At 49.2% G+C, this 17426-nt stretch overlaps 1 protein-coding gene across 1 annotated transcript in view; it reads right to left on the reverse strand.

The window, feature by feature from the left end:
- Window positions 1-10459: 10459 nt before the first annotated feature.
- LOC137632394 (zinc finger protein 721-like) overlaps window positions 10460-17426 on the reverse strand; it is a 66836-nt gene continuing 59869 nt past the window's right edge. Inside the window, exon 5 of the mRNA XM_068364329.1 lies at window positions 10460-13630. Within this exon, the coding sequence (XP_068220430.1) occupies window positions 11929-13630 (1702 nt within the window). The 3' untranslated portion in view covers window positions 10460-11928. The remainder of the gene's footprint in view (window positions 13631-17426) is intronic.

Here is a 17426-nt window from a genome sequence, read left to right on the forward strand (position 1 = left end):
TCCTTGCAGTATGTCTGCTGGAGCTGTAAGGTTGCTCCGAAGAGCTGGCAGACAGAGAAGGCTTGCACCACTACTCCAACCATAACACTGAACCACGGCTGCTAACTGACCGACGCACTATCAGAAAGATCCCCTCAAGGGAAAGGGACCAAAGGTTCCCTGTCAAGAGTCTCAGCTGTTGATGGGTCCACCATCGAGGAAGGCAGCTTCGGGATCCTCAAGCCTTCTGTGAAGACCCCTTCCCCTTTCCCCGCGGGTAGCACTGTAATGTGTTTGCGGGGATGGGAATGAGGCGATGGTGACCTGTCAATTTGATGTTCAATAAACATAGGAGCTTGTAGAGTCTGCTCATGGCCATGGCGCAAGTAAGCCGGTGAGCACAGGCCCATAGGCGGGCACTGGTGGGCCGGAGAGAGATTGTGTGCAGAAGAGCGTTGGGGCGCAGTAAGGCACTGCTCAGGAGGATGCTGGTGCGCAGTTTTGGTGAATGCGCAGGAGAGCACTGGCACACAGGTGGGCGTTGGAGAATGCCGGGGAGCTGGAGGGTGCTGATGAGCGGGAGAGAGCTTTGGCACACGCTGGTTTGGAGAGCGCTTTCCTGCCGGAGAGTGTTGGCGAGCCGAAGACCACGACTGCGCATGAGAGCGCTGATGTCTTGGGGAGCGATGACGAGCTTGATCTGGTGAGCGCTGTTGCACTGGCGAGCGTAGGTTGGCTGGCAAACAATGGCAAACGCTGCTTTTTGGAATGGAGGGGCTACACTGAAGAGCGGCGGCAGTCGGTAGATTGCTGGGGGATTGGAGGGTGCTGAGGACGAGTAGGAGAAGGCTGGTGGTCAGGCAAATGTCGAAGCACTGGAGAGAGAAGACGTTCTGAAAGCGTTGGAATACAGGCTGGCGCTGACATGCTGTTGGAGAGCACTGGTGCACTGCAAGGCGCTGGCGAGCTGGAAAGTGTTGGCGTGCAGCTGAACGCTTTGGAAGAACATCCGGATGATGTACTGTACAAGAGACAGGAAGGATGACGGCAGGTCGTCACAAAGGTCGAATTGGACCAAGGATGTGCCCTTTGGAAGGGCGAACATCCACTGATAGGGATCGCGAACGATCCACAGAAGAGTCAATGGCCGAGGACTAGCAGCAGCGTCGTCAGGATAATGACCAGGAATGGGCGAAGGTTGAAGGCCAGAAGACGACTAAAGCAGAGGCTCCTCTGCGGGGAATGGCTGCAAAGATAAGGCCAAAGAAGCGCCTTTTCACCGATGGTCAAAGGCAACCTCTCAGGCGAAGCGGAGGGTGAGCTCTGAGACGTGGAAACAGCAAGCTCACCTATACTGTACCAGCAATTCTCCGAAGAGGAGTCTCTATGAGACAACTCACCCGATGGTGAGAGCCACTCACAGGAGACACATGAAGGACTTAAGTTTCCCCCTCGAAGGATGGACAAAACGGTGGAAGGTCGGGAGGCTGAAGAAGAGGTCTTGTGTTTCTTTCCCTTCAAAGGAACCTTGGAAAGAGAAATATTCCGCTTTGACTTCTTCTTCTGCCGTCACCCAAACCTTTCCAATTGGGAAGGAGACCACTCTCGACACTCATTACAGATATTACTAAAATCACACCGTTGACCTCTGCAGGTGGGACAAAGGGTGTGGAGGTTGGTGTCCATGGCCGACATGATGGTACCGCAGGGACAGCCTTCAAGTCCAGGGCAGGTGCGCATGGTGGCAAAAGTCAACACAAACACATACTCTTAAAGAGAAAGCACAAAAAAAATCCAATTAATGGCAGTCCAAAATATAATTTGGTGAGGATGAAGAATGACAACGAGCCAAAACCAAAGTGACCTAAATCACCGGTGTGTTAAAGGGAGTGGTAGCAAGCTATCCCCCCTACCCCCACTAACTACCGGAATGGGTAGGTAACCCTCGCTAAAAGTCTTATGGCTCATTTTCCAGCCTCGCCAAAAGTAATATCCCTATAAATAGCGAAGGTTTATATAAAGAGATGGAACAAATAAATATTTCTTAAAAGTTACATAAAAAAATATTTGATTTAATCCTTCAGTCTTCTATTTCCCATATGCAAACACCAAAAATGACAAATTCGTAGATAATTTGTATTTTTCTAAACTATACAAACCTTAGCTATATACATGGGGTAATTGCTTCGGTGTAGCTGAATGACAAGCCCTAAAAGTTTTAACGAGGGTTTACTACCCCGCCGCTAGTTAGCGGGGGGTTAGGGAGGGGTAGCTAGCTACCCCCCCCCCCCCTCACACACATTGGTGAAAGGCTCACTTTACTTAGAGGTAAGACTTATCTTGGGGGACAGGGCTGGCGGGCACATATGTGCAAATAGCTAAAGTTTGTATAGTTAGGAAAAATACTAATTATCTACGAATTTGTCATTTGTTCCGTAACTGAAATACAAACCACGCTATTTACATGGGGTGACTTAACCCTTAGGAAGGGTGGTAAGTACCCTGCCATACTGGCTTTGGGTTGCCCGGGGACCCTGACCCTGAGTTTGTAGGAACTCAAGGGGTAAGGGGTCCCTGCTCCTCGCTGGCAGTTGTGAAACTGCTGCGGCCTACATAAGCTGTGTGTGAAGGTGAAAAGTGACTCGTCCTAGGAAGTTGACCTGGAGTTCTTCAGATGGAAATCAAGACTAGGACTCTCCCAATACCACCTCGCCAGGGTATGGGGACATGCCAGTATTACAACTTAATACTAGGAACACAAGGAAGCATGGTTTACCTGCAGAGGTTCGAGGTCAGCTGTGCAAGGAACCCAGGATGCTGCTTTCTCCAAGGGACGAGAGGATGAAGAAAAGAATAACGGCCAGGCAGATCTTTTCATTCACGCAGACTAAAACCAGGTAACAATGCCCTCAACCTTCTGCTACTTGTCCAATAAGGAGCCTGAGGTTAAACCAGCTATTGTGCAGCCACCACAGGGACGATAGAAAACGTATCGAGCCTCCTGTGTGTCACGTCTTGGAGGTAGTGGGCCGTGAAGATGTTCTGACACTTCCACACCCCAGCTTGAAGGACCTGAGTCACTGAAAAGTTCTTGAAGGCCAGGGACGTAGCTACGCCCCTGACATCATGCGCTCTAGGGCGACGTGACGGAGGAGGGTCAGGATTCAAGGCCTGATGAACTACCTTGCGAATCCAGGCCGAGATAGTATTTCTGGTGACCCTCCTCTTCGTCTCCCCAGTGCTCACGAACAAAGCCCACACCTGGGGCGAATTGCAGCTGTTCTTTTAAGATACAACCTCAGACTCTTGACTGGGCACAGTAGGAGATGGTCTGGGTCATCTGTTACAGAACGGAGACTCGAGACCCGGAAGGAGTCGAACCTTGGGTCCGGCACTCCCGGGTTCTGAGTCTTAGCAACAAACTCAGGGACGAACCTGAACGTTACCTCCCCCGATCCCCTTGAATGGGCGACATCGTACGAGAGACCATGAAGCTCACTGACTCGCTTGGCCGAGGCCAAAGCTAGAAGGAAAACCGTCTTCCAGGTAAGGTGGCGATCAGAAGCCTGGCGTAATGGTTCGTAGGGAGGTCTCTTGAGAGACCTGAGAACTCGAACCACATTCCATGGAGGAGGTAAATTCGCAACTCCGTATGAGAAGGGAAAGTTCAAGCGAGGAGGAAATGTCCATTCCTTTAAGCCTGAAGGCAAGACTTAAGGCTGAGCGATAGTCTTTCACCGCCGAGACTGAAAGGCGCATTTCCTCCAGCAGATAAACGAGGAACTCCGCTATTGCTGGTAGAGTGGCATCGAGGGGAGAGATACCCCTTCCACGACACCAACCACAGAAAACTCGCCACTTCGCCTGGTAGACCCCTGCGGATGACTTGTGCAGGTGGCCAGACATCCTGTTTGCAACTTGTTGCGAAAATCCTCTCTCAGTGAGGAGATGCTGGATAGTCTCCAGGCGTGAAGTCGAAGCGAAGCTATGCTTTGTGGTAGATGTTGGAGTGTGGTTGTTTGAGTAGCTCGTGATGTGGAGGGAGCTCCCTCGGAATCTCCGTGAGGAGTTGCAGAAGGTCCGGGAACCATTCTGCATGATGCCATAGCGGAGCTATCAAGGCCATTGAGAGATTGACCGATGTTCTGGTCTTGTTGAGTACCCTCCTCATCAGACAGAACGGGGGAAAGGCGTACACATCGACGTTGTCCCACTGTTGTTGGAAGGCATCCTGCCAGAGAGCCTTGGGGTCCGGGACTGGGGAGCAGTACAGCGGGAGCTTGGTGTTCAGCGCCGTAGCGAACAGATCCACTGTCGGGGAACCCCACAAAGTCAGGACTTTGTTGGCTATCTGAGGATCCAAAGACCACTCGGTACTCACTATCTGCGTCGCTCTGCTCAGACTGTTGGCGAGCACATTCCTTTTGCCTGGAATGAAGCGAGCCACTAGTGAGATTGAGTGGGCTTCGGACCATCTCAGGATTTCTACTGCGAGATGGGATAGCTGTTCCGAAAAGGTACCTCCCTGTTTGTTGATATAAGCCACCACTGTGGTGTTGTCGCTCATCACCACCACAGAGTGGCCCGCCAGGACTTGGTGGAACTTCTGAAGTGCCAGGAACATGGCCTTCATTTCTAGCAGGTTTATGTGCAGGTACTTTTCTGATTCTAACCACAGGCCTGAGGTCCTGTGGCTCAGAACATGGGTCCCCCACCCTTTGTTTGATGCGTCCGAGAACAGCATCAAATCCGGGGAAGGGACGAGAAGATCCACTCCCTTTCGAAGGTTCTCGTCTGCCACCCACCATTGGAGGTCCGCCCGTTCCGCAGGTCCCATAGGGATCATGGCGTCCGGGAAATCGTGGCCTTGACTCCACCGGGACTTGAGTCGCCACTGGAGGGATCTCATCCTGAGGCGACTGTTGGGAACGAGACGGGTCAGGGAGGAGAGGTGGCCGAGGAGACGAAGCCACGATTGGGCTTGGAGTTCTTCTCGAATGAGAAAAGGTCTCGCGACCTTCCTCAGCCTTGCTATACTTTCATCTGATGGGAAGGCTTTGAGGATGATTGGTGTCTATAACCATGCCTAGATATACCAGTTTCTGAGAGGGCTGCAGGGAGGACTTCTCGAGATTTACCACGATCCCTAGATACTGGCAAACTTTGAGGAGTTTGTCTCGGTGGCGAAGAAGGGTTGCCTCCGAGTCCGCTAGGACCAGCCAGTCGTCCAGATAACGGAGGAGACGGATGCCGATCCTGTTGGCCCACGAAGAGATGCTGGTGAATACTCTGGTGAACACCTGAGGGGCTGTGGAGAGACCGAAACACAGCACCTTGAACTGGTAGATCTTATTGTCTAGGCAAAATCTTAGGTACTTCCTTGAAGATGGATGGATTGGGATCTGGAAGTACGCTTCCTTCAGGTCCAGTGTACTGTACACATGAAGTCGAGTGGTCTCACCACAAGTCTGACCGTGTCTGCCGTCTCCATGCTGAACGGAGTCTGCTTGACAAACCCGTTCAGGGTCGAGAGGTCGATGACTGGTCTCCAGCCTCAAGACGCCTTTCTCACAAGAAAGAGTCGACTGTAGAAGCCTGGGGACCAGTCTACAAACTCCTGGAGCGCGTCTTTCTTCAACATGGTCTGGACTTCTGCCCGGAGGGCTTGCCCTTTTGCCAATCCCATAGCAAAAGAGCTTAATGACACTGGATTCGCTGTCAGGGGAGGTAGAGAGGCTGTGAACGGGACGCGATAACCTAGATTGATCGCGGAGATCGTCCAGGCATCCGCCCCGAGTTGCTGCCACCTTGTCGCGCAACTCTGTAGGCATCCCCCCACTGGTGGACATGCAGGGGGATTGCCAACCCTAGCGTTTCCGGCCTCGGCTGGTACCTCTAGGGTTTTTGCCTCCCCTGGAGGACTTCTTGCTCCTTCTGCTCTTGGCAGGAAAGGGCTTAGACACCTTGGGCTTCGCTGTGGTCGTCTTCTTTGTGTCCTTAGCTGGACGGGGCTGCTGAACCGCTGGAGGTTTGTAGGACCTTGATGTCAGGGCCCTGTGGATGAGGGAATCCTGGTTGGATTTCCTCCACCTCTCGGCGGCAAGCTCCATGTCCTTAGGCTCAAACAGGCTCTTACCGAGGACGGAAGTGTCTGAGCGTGCTAGCCTCTGCACTGGGGACCTTATGATGGAACCTCTCGGCCACAACGTCCAGACGCTTGAGGATAGTGTTGGCCCACAAGCTCGAGACTTGGTGGGCCACAAACTCAATGGTTCGTGTGCCCGAGAGTAGGAAAGTCTCCAACACTTTCCTGATGCTTTCTTTGGAGAGGTCCTCGGACTGCACCAGAATGCCCAGAGACCCTAGCCAGATGTTGAGCCACGAAGTTGCCTGCATGGCACACTTGGTGACCTTCTCCTGGCTCAGGATCTCAGTGGCTGAGGACACGTGCCGGTTGGAAAGTCTCTCAAGAGGGACTCCCCCTGTGAGTTCTTCCATGGCATGGTGTAAGGGAAGACTCAGACAAGACTCCTCGAGGGTCTCGAAGTACCTCCTCTGATGGACTCGAGGAGGAGGGAGGAGCTTGTTACCGGCACTCGATCTGTTGGAGGAGGCAAGCTCAGAGAGCTGGCCCTCGACCTTGTCCCTGGCACTCTTCATCCCCTGGGATCAGGGCAAAGCTGCACTGGCCCTAAAGGGTTTCTGGGTGCCATAGACGGGGTCCAGGACCGTGTCCTTGCCTTCGCGAGGTGGGACCTCAGGGTCCGGGATCCCATTGAGGTTCCTCAAGTGGGTCAGGACTTGCCAGAAAGCATGTTCTGACTTCTGGTGCTCTCCTCCCGAAGGACTGGCAGCGAAGTCTCCCGTCCCCAGTGGCTCTTCCTGGGAGGACACGTGGACATCCTCGACGGCTCTAGACGGTTCCTGTCTGATCCTCGCTGAAGATTTGGGAATCGTCTTCCAGTCCTTAGGCTCCCTCCTAGGCGGGATACAGGACTCGAGAAGCGAAGGGGGCAGGCTCTTCTCCACCTCTGGACAAGACGACCTCTCAGGGAGAGACGGAGCTTCCCCGATTGGTGCGATGGGGGAATGATCCAGCTCATCCGACTCTCCTGAGGAGGGGTAATCCTCCTACGCAGGGGAGGGAGAGAAGGTCTGGGGGGGAGAAGGAGCCTTGCGCAAGGATCTGCGAGGAGACAGAATAAGCCTCGGAGGAGATTCCACGGGAGAGACTCCTCTCTTCCTCTTCAGGGGGGAGGAAGCTGCCGCTGGTTTGTGGCCCGAGTCAGAGAGGGCGGGCTTGATAGCCTGCACAAGGGCTCTGACTAGGGTGCCAAACCAGGGCTGCTGCCTGACGGTCGCGCTGTCAGACACCCCCTCTGGAGGCAAGGGGATCGAGGGATCCCTAGGAGGAGTCGAGAAACGAGGGTTCGCCTGTGGGGCTGAAAGAGAAAAGTCCCTAGACCTGTCAGGGAAACGCCCCTCTTCCGGCGAGAACGCTGGTCTGCGCTTGCGGGAAGGGGAACGAGACGAAGAACTGTCCGCCTGGCGGTGCTCGCGCTGGGGCTCGTGTGTCGGGCCCTGGTCAGGGTCGCGTGTGAATGGCTGGCGCGATTCAGGAATCTCGCGCGCGCGTATCCGCGTGGGCGGGGGCGGGCGCGATGGCGCGCAGGCGAGGAAACAGAAGCGATGGCGCGCTTGTGATAGAGCGGGCGCGTGAGCGCACAGCAGCTGGAGCGGGCACATGGTCGCGAGAGCGCGTAGGCGATGGCGTGGGCATGTGGTGTGCAGGAGCCAGCACGGGAGGCGGCCGAACGCGCGGGCGCGCAGTGACCTGATGAGGCCCCGAAGGGCGCGAGATAACGGGGGCGCCTGAGCGCATGCGCGGAAGAACCAGACGATGGCGCGTGAGCACTGAAACAGGATCGCGAGTGACCAGGATGGCGCGTTGGAGCAGAGGTTGGCGCTGATCTGATAGGACCGGCATGCTCGCCTGTGGGCGCGCCGGCGATCGTGGGCGCGCATGGCGCGCATCAGGATGCGGTCGCACTGGAGTGCGTTGCTGCGGCGACCACGCGGTTGGATGAGGGCGCTCAGGTGTGCGCTGAAGGGTTACCTTGGGCTCCTTGAAGACAGGAACGGGGCGTGTAGCAGGAACAGGGCGCGTAACCGGAGCGTCGTGCGCGGTTGCATCATATGCAACCTCGTGCGGTCTGGAGGGAGAGCCCAGAGGCGGCCGTGAGTACCCGTGCGCTAACTTGGGAGCCTCCTGGGCGACGCGCTGAGATGTTGAAGCGTGTTGGCGCTTTGGTGAGCGCTGGAGCTGGAACCGCGCATGGGCGCTTATCGCGCGTCTACCCAGACGGGCGCGACTAGTCCGGAGGGGCCTGTGGGCGCCTGTGCGCCAGCAGAGGGGCCTCCTGAATTGTGTGCAACGAAGCAGGAACTGGTGGACACCGGGGTGCCGGTGGGCGCGTGAGCGCAGGTGGCCGCTGGGGCACCGGTGGGCGCGTATGCGCAGGTGAGTGCTGGAGCGCCGTATCAGGAACTGCTGGTGGGCGTGTTAGCGCAGGTGGCCGCTGATGCACCGGTGGACACGTACGCGCAGGTGAGCGCTGGAGCACCGTGTCAGGACCTGCTGGTGGGCGTGTATGCGCAGGTGAGCGCTGGCGCGCTATATCAGAAACTGCTGGAGGGCGCCTGGGCGCCGAAGGGTGTGGGCCCGCAGGGGGACCCTGGCGCTTGGCAGGAACGGTGGCGCGAATGCGTAAGGGTGAGCACCGTGGCGCTAAGTCAGGAATAGCGGCAGGCACAGCAGCGACAGCAACGGGAGAGCGCACAGGAGGAACCTGGCGCTTGAGGTCAAGAGGCATGGTTTTGCGCTCAAGACCCTTCAGCCTCGAAGGGCCTGGAGACTGCGCAGTGGCAGTATCAGGTGGCGCGTCACGTGCATCAGGAACTTTAGACGTGGATGGTCTGGGAGACTGGTCACAATGTCCCGAAGGACGACCATCATCCGAAGGCGATCGCGAACGAACCCTGGAGAGGTCTAGGTTGGTAGCTGGCAGGACTGGTGAACGGCGAGTCGTCTCCTCCGCAGAGGACTGTGGTGACGACGAGCCAAAGAGGCTCCTCTTAACCCCCTTGAAAGGGGAAGGAAGGCCTCTACGGCAAAGGGGAGGGCGAGTCTTCCGCCTTATACGCCCACGAGGGGCTGTGGGATCAGCAAGCTGACCATCGATGGGCCTCTGAAGAGGAGTCTCTGTTAGTGAACCCCCCCGAGAGGGAGAATCACCGGCAGGAGAGACCGTGGGACTTAGATCCTCCCTCGAAGGATGTTCGAAGGGAGAATCTAAGCCTTCAGCTACCTCAGCCACAGGAGCGGGTGTTTGGCTAGACCCACGGGATGTCTCCGTCACCACAACGTCAAGCACAGACAGAGGATCTATCTCCGCTGAAGTTAGCAATTGTTTGACGGCCGCACCCAGTTTGATCATGTCAAACAGGGCCTCCTTGGAGGGCAAACCCTGCAGCCCTAAGGAAGCCCAAAGCTGCAACAAATCATTACTAGACATAAAATCCTCCTCCGGGGGAGGAGGGGCAGCTGCCTCGTTATGGGAGGCAACTACCTCTCCCGCACCCCGGGATCGGTCAACAGCACAGCGGTCTACGCTACCACTCGCCGGCCTCTCGGATGAGACCGCTCGAGGGGGAGCTTCGGAGGAGGAAAGGGCACTATCACACCGTAGGCCCCTACAGTGAGGACACAAGGTGTGGGGATCAGTGTCGACCGCCGACATAAAGGTCCCACAAGGGCGGCCGGGAAGTCCAGGGCAAGTACGCATTATCAATAGAGGCCAACTTCAATCACACTGCGAAAGAGAAAAAGCAAAAAGACAGATTAGTTAAGGCAGTCAAAGCAAGGGAGAGCACAGACAGGTCTATTCTCTTCTCGAGCCAAAAGTAAAGTGACCCTTTCACCGGTGTGTGAGGGGGGGGGGGGTAGCTAGCTACCCCTCCCTGGCGGGGTAGTAAACCCTCGTTAAAACTTTTATGGCTCGTCATTCAGCTACGCCGAAGTAATTATCCCATGTAAATAACGTGGTTTGTATTTCTGTTACGGAACAAACAAACTTGACCCGAAATTAAACCCAAATGATTGCACTTAGTAATAGAGTTAACAATAGGGTGAGCTATGAGCCCAAACAAATTGAGTTTCCAAAAACAAACCATGACAGCCTCTGGACATGATTACCGCTCTTTAATACAATCAATATACCGTAAACTTAATAACATCAGATATTCAATTTAGTAAACTCACATTAATACTGAAACCTGTAGAATTTATCCTTAAATAAATTGGGTTATGGACATTACCCAGCCCTGGGACTTGGAATAATATTCAGCAAAATATCTTTAAATCTTAACTTTATTCTTGTGAAACCTGAATACAGTACTGTACTAAGAATGCTGTAAATTGATTTGACGAGAAACTCTTTCTCCAGAGGGACCAATGCAGATTGAAATGTTTGAGAAGAGCAATTGTGGAAATGAGAGTGAAATCGAATATTTAGATATTTTAATCAAGATTCTCCTCTCAAGGACAATCCAATGAAACTTATATAACCTAAACTAATCACCAAGACCATAAAAGAGATTACATCAAGAAAATCACAAAATCCTTAAAAAATAATGATACTTCTCTACCTTATTACTATACTTATATTCAACAAACAAACAAAAAGATATCTCCATACAATAGTACTTCTAAATAATTGCATCGCTTCATATTCCAATACAAATAGACTGGATTTTGATTCTTCCTTACTGCTAACATTCATAACTTCACTACAGTACAATAAGCAGATAGAATCGTCCAGTATTACTTTCAAAAAGAGACAACGTCACCAACATTGTTTCAAAAGGCTTAATGCTGTAAATCATTCTCTAAGCTTTATTTAGGCTGTGACCAAGCCAATCAACTACTGGAGCTGAAACTAAATCAGGGGATATTTCCAAGTTCAAACTTAGTACAAATGTTTTTTCTGTTGACAATGTTTCATTTCCTGGTTTCTATAATGCTTATTTATTAAACATTGTTATCTATCTTAAAATAATCTCATTTTTCTCTCATATAGGTTATTCTTTACATTCCTATTTCTTCACTGCACCAGACTGTCAACTATTTGGTCCCTTGTGCTAGTGGCAATTTGCTTTTGCACCTTGGCTTCTAATAGTAATAATTATGCTGATATGACAAATTTGCAAATAATTTGTATTTTTCCCAACTATACAAACCTGGAGCTCTTTACAGCAGAGATGCATTTTGGCAACAGCTGGAACTAGCTGTGAAACTTTTAGCTACTCAGCGAAGGGAGAGCAAGAGTTGGACCAACCACTCTGCTCACACCACCACTTGTAACTGAAAGTCACTGTGCAATTGTGGCAAAACTTCCTGGGGGAAGGTGATAGTGGGACCAGTATGTGTTAAGAGCTCTAGGATTGTATACATAGGGAAAATGCAAATTTTTTCCAAATTTGTCGTCTATTACTGCACTACATACAAACCCTTACGATATTTACAGTGGAGACTCACCGTTAGGTGGGTGTAAGTCCAAAAAACTAACTGGCTAGTGCCTGACCTGGGGGGCTACTCTGTGCTTTGCATAAGCTGTTTGGAGGCCCCATGTCACCTCGTCGACTCTGAGAGCTAACACCCTGGGCAATAGTGCGACGGGGTAAGACCTCTCATATCTATAATGTTTGCTGTTTTTTCTTCATTCCAGATCCCAATTTCAGATTTTATAGCACCTCCTTCTATGATGATTCTTGAGGAAACCTTCAGAGCAAAATGCTTCACCACAGTCCGTGCACATGAATGGTTTTTCTTCCATGTGAGTTCTTAAACGTTTATCGAGTCTCTGTTTTAAATTATATGTTTAGCCACATTCATGACACTGGAATAGATCTCTCATGTGATTTCTTATGTTTAGTGAGATAGATTTTCGAAGTAAAGAATTCGCTACAGACATCACACTTGTATGGCTTCTCTCCCGTGTGAATTCTTAAATGTTTAGTGATATTTGATTTTGTATTAAATGTTTTGCCACAAACATCGCAATTGTATGGCTTCTCTCCCGTGTGAATTCTTAAATGTTTAGTGATATTTGATTTTGTATTAAATGTTTTGCTACAGACATTGCATTTGTATGGCTTCTCTCCCATGTGAATTCTTAAATGTATAGTGAGACTTTGTTTCTGGGTAAATGTTTTGCTACAGACATTGCATTTGTATGGCTTCTCTCCCGTGTGAAGTCTTAAATGTACAGTGAGAGTTGATTTCGTATTAAATGTTTTGCTACAGACATTGCATTTGTATGGCTTCTCTCCCATGTGAATTCTTAAATGTTCAGTGAGAGTTGATTTTCTAATAAATGTTTTGCTACAGACATTACATTTGTATGGCTTCTCTCCCATGTGAATTCTTAAATGGTCAGTGAGATGTGATTTTGTAATATATGATTTGCTACAGACATTGCACTTGTATGGCTTCTCTCCCGTGTGAAGTCTTAAATGTATAGTGAGATTTAATTTTGTAATAAATGTTTTGCTACAAACATTACATTTGTATGGCTTCTCTCCCGTGTGAAGTCTTAAATGTATAGTGAGATTTAATTTTGTAATAAACGTTTTGCTACAGACATTGCACTTGTATGGCTTCTCTCCCGTGTGAAGTCTTAAATGTACAGTGAGATATGGTTTTCTAGTAAATGTTTTGCTACAGACATTGCATTTGTATGGCTTCTCTCTCGTGTGAATTCTTATATGGTCAGTGAGATTTGATTTTCTAATAAATGTTTTGCTACAGACATCGCACTTGTATGGCTTCTCTCCCGTATGAATTCTTAAATGTTCAGCGAGATTTGATTTTCTAGTAAATGTTTTGCTACAGACATCGCACTTGTATGGGTTTTCTCCCGTGTGAATTCCTAAATGTTCAGCGAGATTTGATTTTCTAGTAAATGTTTTGCTACAGACATCGCACTTGTATGGCTTCTCTTCTGTGTGAATTCTTAGATGCACTGAAAGAGATAATTTATTAAAAAACGTTTTCCCACATTCACTGCATGTGCATCGCTTTCTAGCTAGAGCATTAGAGTTAACATTACCAGAGATACCTTTTTTTATCTGCTTCTCATTTATTTGATTCACCTCTTGATTCGAAACATCTTTCTGTAATAATTCTCTTCCACTGATTAAACATGAAAGTGTTCCCTTTTCTTTTCCTTTATCCTCTTCCTTGACTGTCCTTAAGTAAGTGTCTACACTTTCCTCATTATCGACATCCCTTTTCCAATTTCCTGAACCGTTTTCACTCACTGATGCATTGTACTCATAGGAATTTTTCAAGTCGCTTTCGCTAGAATCAAATATTTCTGGCTCTACTTTGACTTCCATTTCTGGATCTAAGAAAAGAGCGCCATCATTAAAGAAAGCAACACTGCCTGACGTATAATTATTTTCTGGATCGATTGCAGGTGAAAAGAGATCTTCAATTTCACTTTTCATTGAAAATTCAAAAGGTGGTTCAGAATTCATCATCCTCTCCCAATCAAAAGATGACAAACCCCTTAATATTATTTTCAATAGACTTCAAAGAGGAAATTAAGACTAAACTTCCTATTCTCAGACATCATACTGTACAACAAAAACTTCCAACATGACCCTTTCTTTTCCAGTCTTACGTCTCTTGCATATACCTTCAGTTGCTTACAAGATTTAGCAGCAAGAAGTGGATCATTCCTTCCTTTGAGATGAAAAGTCTGCAATAATAGAAAACTACAATCAGTTGGAGAAGAGCAAAACTCAATAAAAATAATGGAGTTTTCTAAAACTAAAATAAAAGTTATGTAATTTGTATTTTTCCTAAACATACAAACCACAGACTTTGATATGTGTTCTATCTGTTCTTGTTACACATTTCAGGCATCTAAAAAACTCATATCCTCTGTAGATTTTATAATCCACAGCATCTCCTGTGACATTATTGGTTTTATTCTTTAAATAGTTTTCCCCTTGCTCTTCAAAAAGACAAAGACATTTCATCCAATGTCTTATTTCCTTTACTGTACTTCCTCTCCAGTCACCATCAAAATTGTCTTGCTAATAATGCTATGCACCTCTGAGCCAGAATTATGAACAGCAAAAGGCTTTTTAGGGCTCAGGCCATGTCGTCCTGATGGAAGGTTACTTTAAGTAGCTTTCTAGGGTATATTTGACTACAGTGATATTCCCAGAGAATTTACCTTAAGGTCTCCATAATTCTAACTCATGGCGCAAATATCCTTAAAGTTTCCTTTAAGGATATCGCATAATATCAGGGGATGTATATCTTGATATGACACATAGCAATCTTCACCCCGAATAGCGTTTTCGCTTTAAGGGGGAAAGTGGCAAAAATAGAAGGGGAGCCGTTATCAAGGTACCCTTCCTTCGTTACTATTCGAGTATCTAGATGGCGCCATCGTCGACACCATGTTCATTCCTCTATCTGTAGCGATCTCGCTCGGTGATTTTCCCGGTTGCTCTCTCGTTACTTAGGATTATTTTGGATTTATCATGCAATCCCCAGCCTCTAGTGCCTCTGGAAAGTTGAGTATTTGACCTTTGCATTGTATAAATTTTTAGCTCTTGCCTCACAGTGAAATTAAGTCAATTCAAGTTAACTTAGTGGAAGAGCTGTTGCCTGAACCGGAGGCGTCATGGGCGCTGTTATTTAGTTAGCCAAAACGACTTTCCCGGTATAAATAGCATAAATAAAGATGGCTATTTAGTCTTCATTGCTAGGAGTTAATTATATTATGCTGATAGTATTTGTAATAGCTTCGGCGATTTAGGTAACCGAACCTTGCTTACGCTAGGCTTCCTAGCCTAGGTGTTTCAGTTTACTTTCATGCATGATATAATTGACATTCCTAGTGTTATTAATTTTAAATGAAGCTATTTAGACAATTAATACATGTGAGATATATTCATTGCATATAAGATTTCCTTTTCTAAGTTAGTATACGAGAGAGTTTCGGTGATTTAGGAAGTCGATTCTCGCTGCCACTGGGCTACTAGCCTAGCGGCTTTAGTATACTTTCATACGTGTTCCTCGGTTACCCTCGTGTATCGTTTTATCTATTCAGGCAGAGATAGATATCTCCTAGAATTATTATATAAAGCAATACTCGTCTCCAGTGGAGACCTAAGGGTAATCCTTCCTTCCCTCTGAGTGTAGCCTTAGGCGACAACCCTAGTCGGTCGTGGCTCGAGTTGTCATTCAGGCAGGACTGGGCTAGGGTTTTTCAGTCCCTTCCCTTAGCCGCAGATGGCAGGTTTTGGGTTTCGGTCAGAATCTCAGAGTAGATAGTCTTGTGCTGGCAGCTGGCCGGCAGGGGGAATAGTCATTCCCCTGTCGGATTTCGCTGCCGGCATAGGAGACTAGACCTCCCTAGACCACACCTGAAAGGGTTATGTGATATTGCCACCTTCTCCCTGTGGTCTAGTAGACTAGTCCAGTGCTTGTAGACCCTAGGCTGAAGAATAGACATTCTTCTGTTGTCTAAGATGCCGCCTGCAGTGGAACTCTGTTTCTCTCTTGTTTACGGGTGGCGGCAAGATTGCTGCCGGCCCCTTAACTGTATTGGCAGACCCTAGGCTGGAGAATAGATACTCTCCTACTGCCGAGGATGGCGCCAATACTGAAACAGAGTTTCTTTAGGGTGTGGTAGGACCGGCAACCCTGCCGGCTCCTTCCACACCTCATAGAGAACCCTTTTCCCTCCCCCCTCTGTCCTTTAGTGATGGCCTAGCCATTGCAACCCTTCAGTCGTCGTCCCAATATTTCACCGCTTGCCGGCAGGTTGAAGGACCGGCTTGGGCTTCTGCTTGTAGTGGCCTAGTCACTCAGCTTTCCCTTATGGACGCAAAGCTTCGGGAGAGCTGTGCCGGCTGCCGGCAGAGGATCCCTTTACTGTAGAGTGTTCTTCAGTCCTCCCTTGGACTGCCATTCACAAACCTATGGCCGGCAGAGACCGGCAATGGTTGTGGATGGGTGGAAGCCTGAACAATATATTCTCCCCTTCCATTTGAACCCTCATTCTGGAGGAAGGCAGTAAGACAGAGCTCTTACATCATCCTTCACTCCTTGCTTTCTCTCTCTCTATTGGCTAGTGCCGCCAGGTACTAACCTAACCGGCAGCTGCCGGCCACTACCCTAGCCGGCAAGATGTTGGCTGGACTTGTGCTCCGGAAGCCAACAAGCCGCCGCCACTACCCTGACCGACAAGACGGCGGTTGGACTAGTGTGCCGACAGCCGGCAATCCGTCGGCAACCATCCCAGCCGGCAATGCGCCGGCTGAACTGTGCCCCAGGTGCTAGCCTTGCATGCAACATGCCGGCTAGAACTACACTATATGACTATACAGTAGCCAGTATATTTGCAGTATAGATCATACTGCAAACAGAAAACTATGGTATAAAGTATACAGTAGTTAAATTTCCAACATACTCTGTGTGTCCATGTGCAGTCTATTGTTGAGACCATACTATATAAGGAAAGGAAATTTCTTTCCTTACACTGATAGATGATCAGTTACAAATGACCCTCATTATTAAACTTTTGGGAAGTCAGTGTTAAGTTACACTTATCTATCCTTACAGGGCAGAAGTCTTCCAATGGGCCTCCTGAATAGGATAACCCTAGGCTTTAATTTTGAGAGAGGTCACAGCAATTGGCTGGACAGGAAACACATGTATGTGTCTTTCCTAATTCATTTCTAGCTTGCCTATCCTAAACTATAAGCAATAAAATGCAAAAATATTATTGATAATATTTATATAGTTTATCAAGTGAGATGAACTACCATATACTCATCTTGTTTTCCTCTCTTTACAGGAGGACCACCCTAAGTGCCGCCGAGTCTTATGCAACGTCAAGAGCAAGGACTTCTGTGGCCACGAGGAGTGCAGGGTCCACTCCCTCTGTTCCATCACCAAGGGAACACTCAAGTATTGGGACCCCCAGGTATGTAATGTATGCAAAGCCTTGGTTACTGAGGCCTTTGATGACCCCAAGACAACGGAGTCAAGGGATGCAGCACGGAGTAAGCTGCATAGATGGGTCCGTGGCTTCCAGAAGAACGCCACGGGGCCTTACTTCCGAATGAGCGGATGCGGGCCTATCTGTTCCCTAAGGCGTCTGCTGATGCCGTCATACCACAGCCTCACCCTGAGATCACTTGCGTCCAGATTTCCGTAGATAAGGATGTCTCGGATGTGATGAAGGACATCCATCTAGATGAGAGGATGTCAGAAGTGTCAAAAGACACTGAAAAGGACCTTCTTGCGGAAGGGCAGGAAGAGGAGTCTACCTTGGCTCCTGAAACTGAGGAGGATGAAG

This window comes from Palaemon carinicauda, chromosome 41, assembly GCF_036898095.1.
Source record: "Palaemon carinicauda isolate YSFRI2023 chromosome 41, ASM3689809v2, whole genome shotgun sequence".
Classification (NCBI taxonomy): Eukaryota; Metazoa; Arthropoda; class Malacostraca; order Decapoda; family Palaemonidae; genus Palaemon; species Palaemon carinicauda.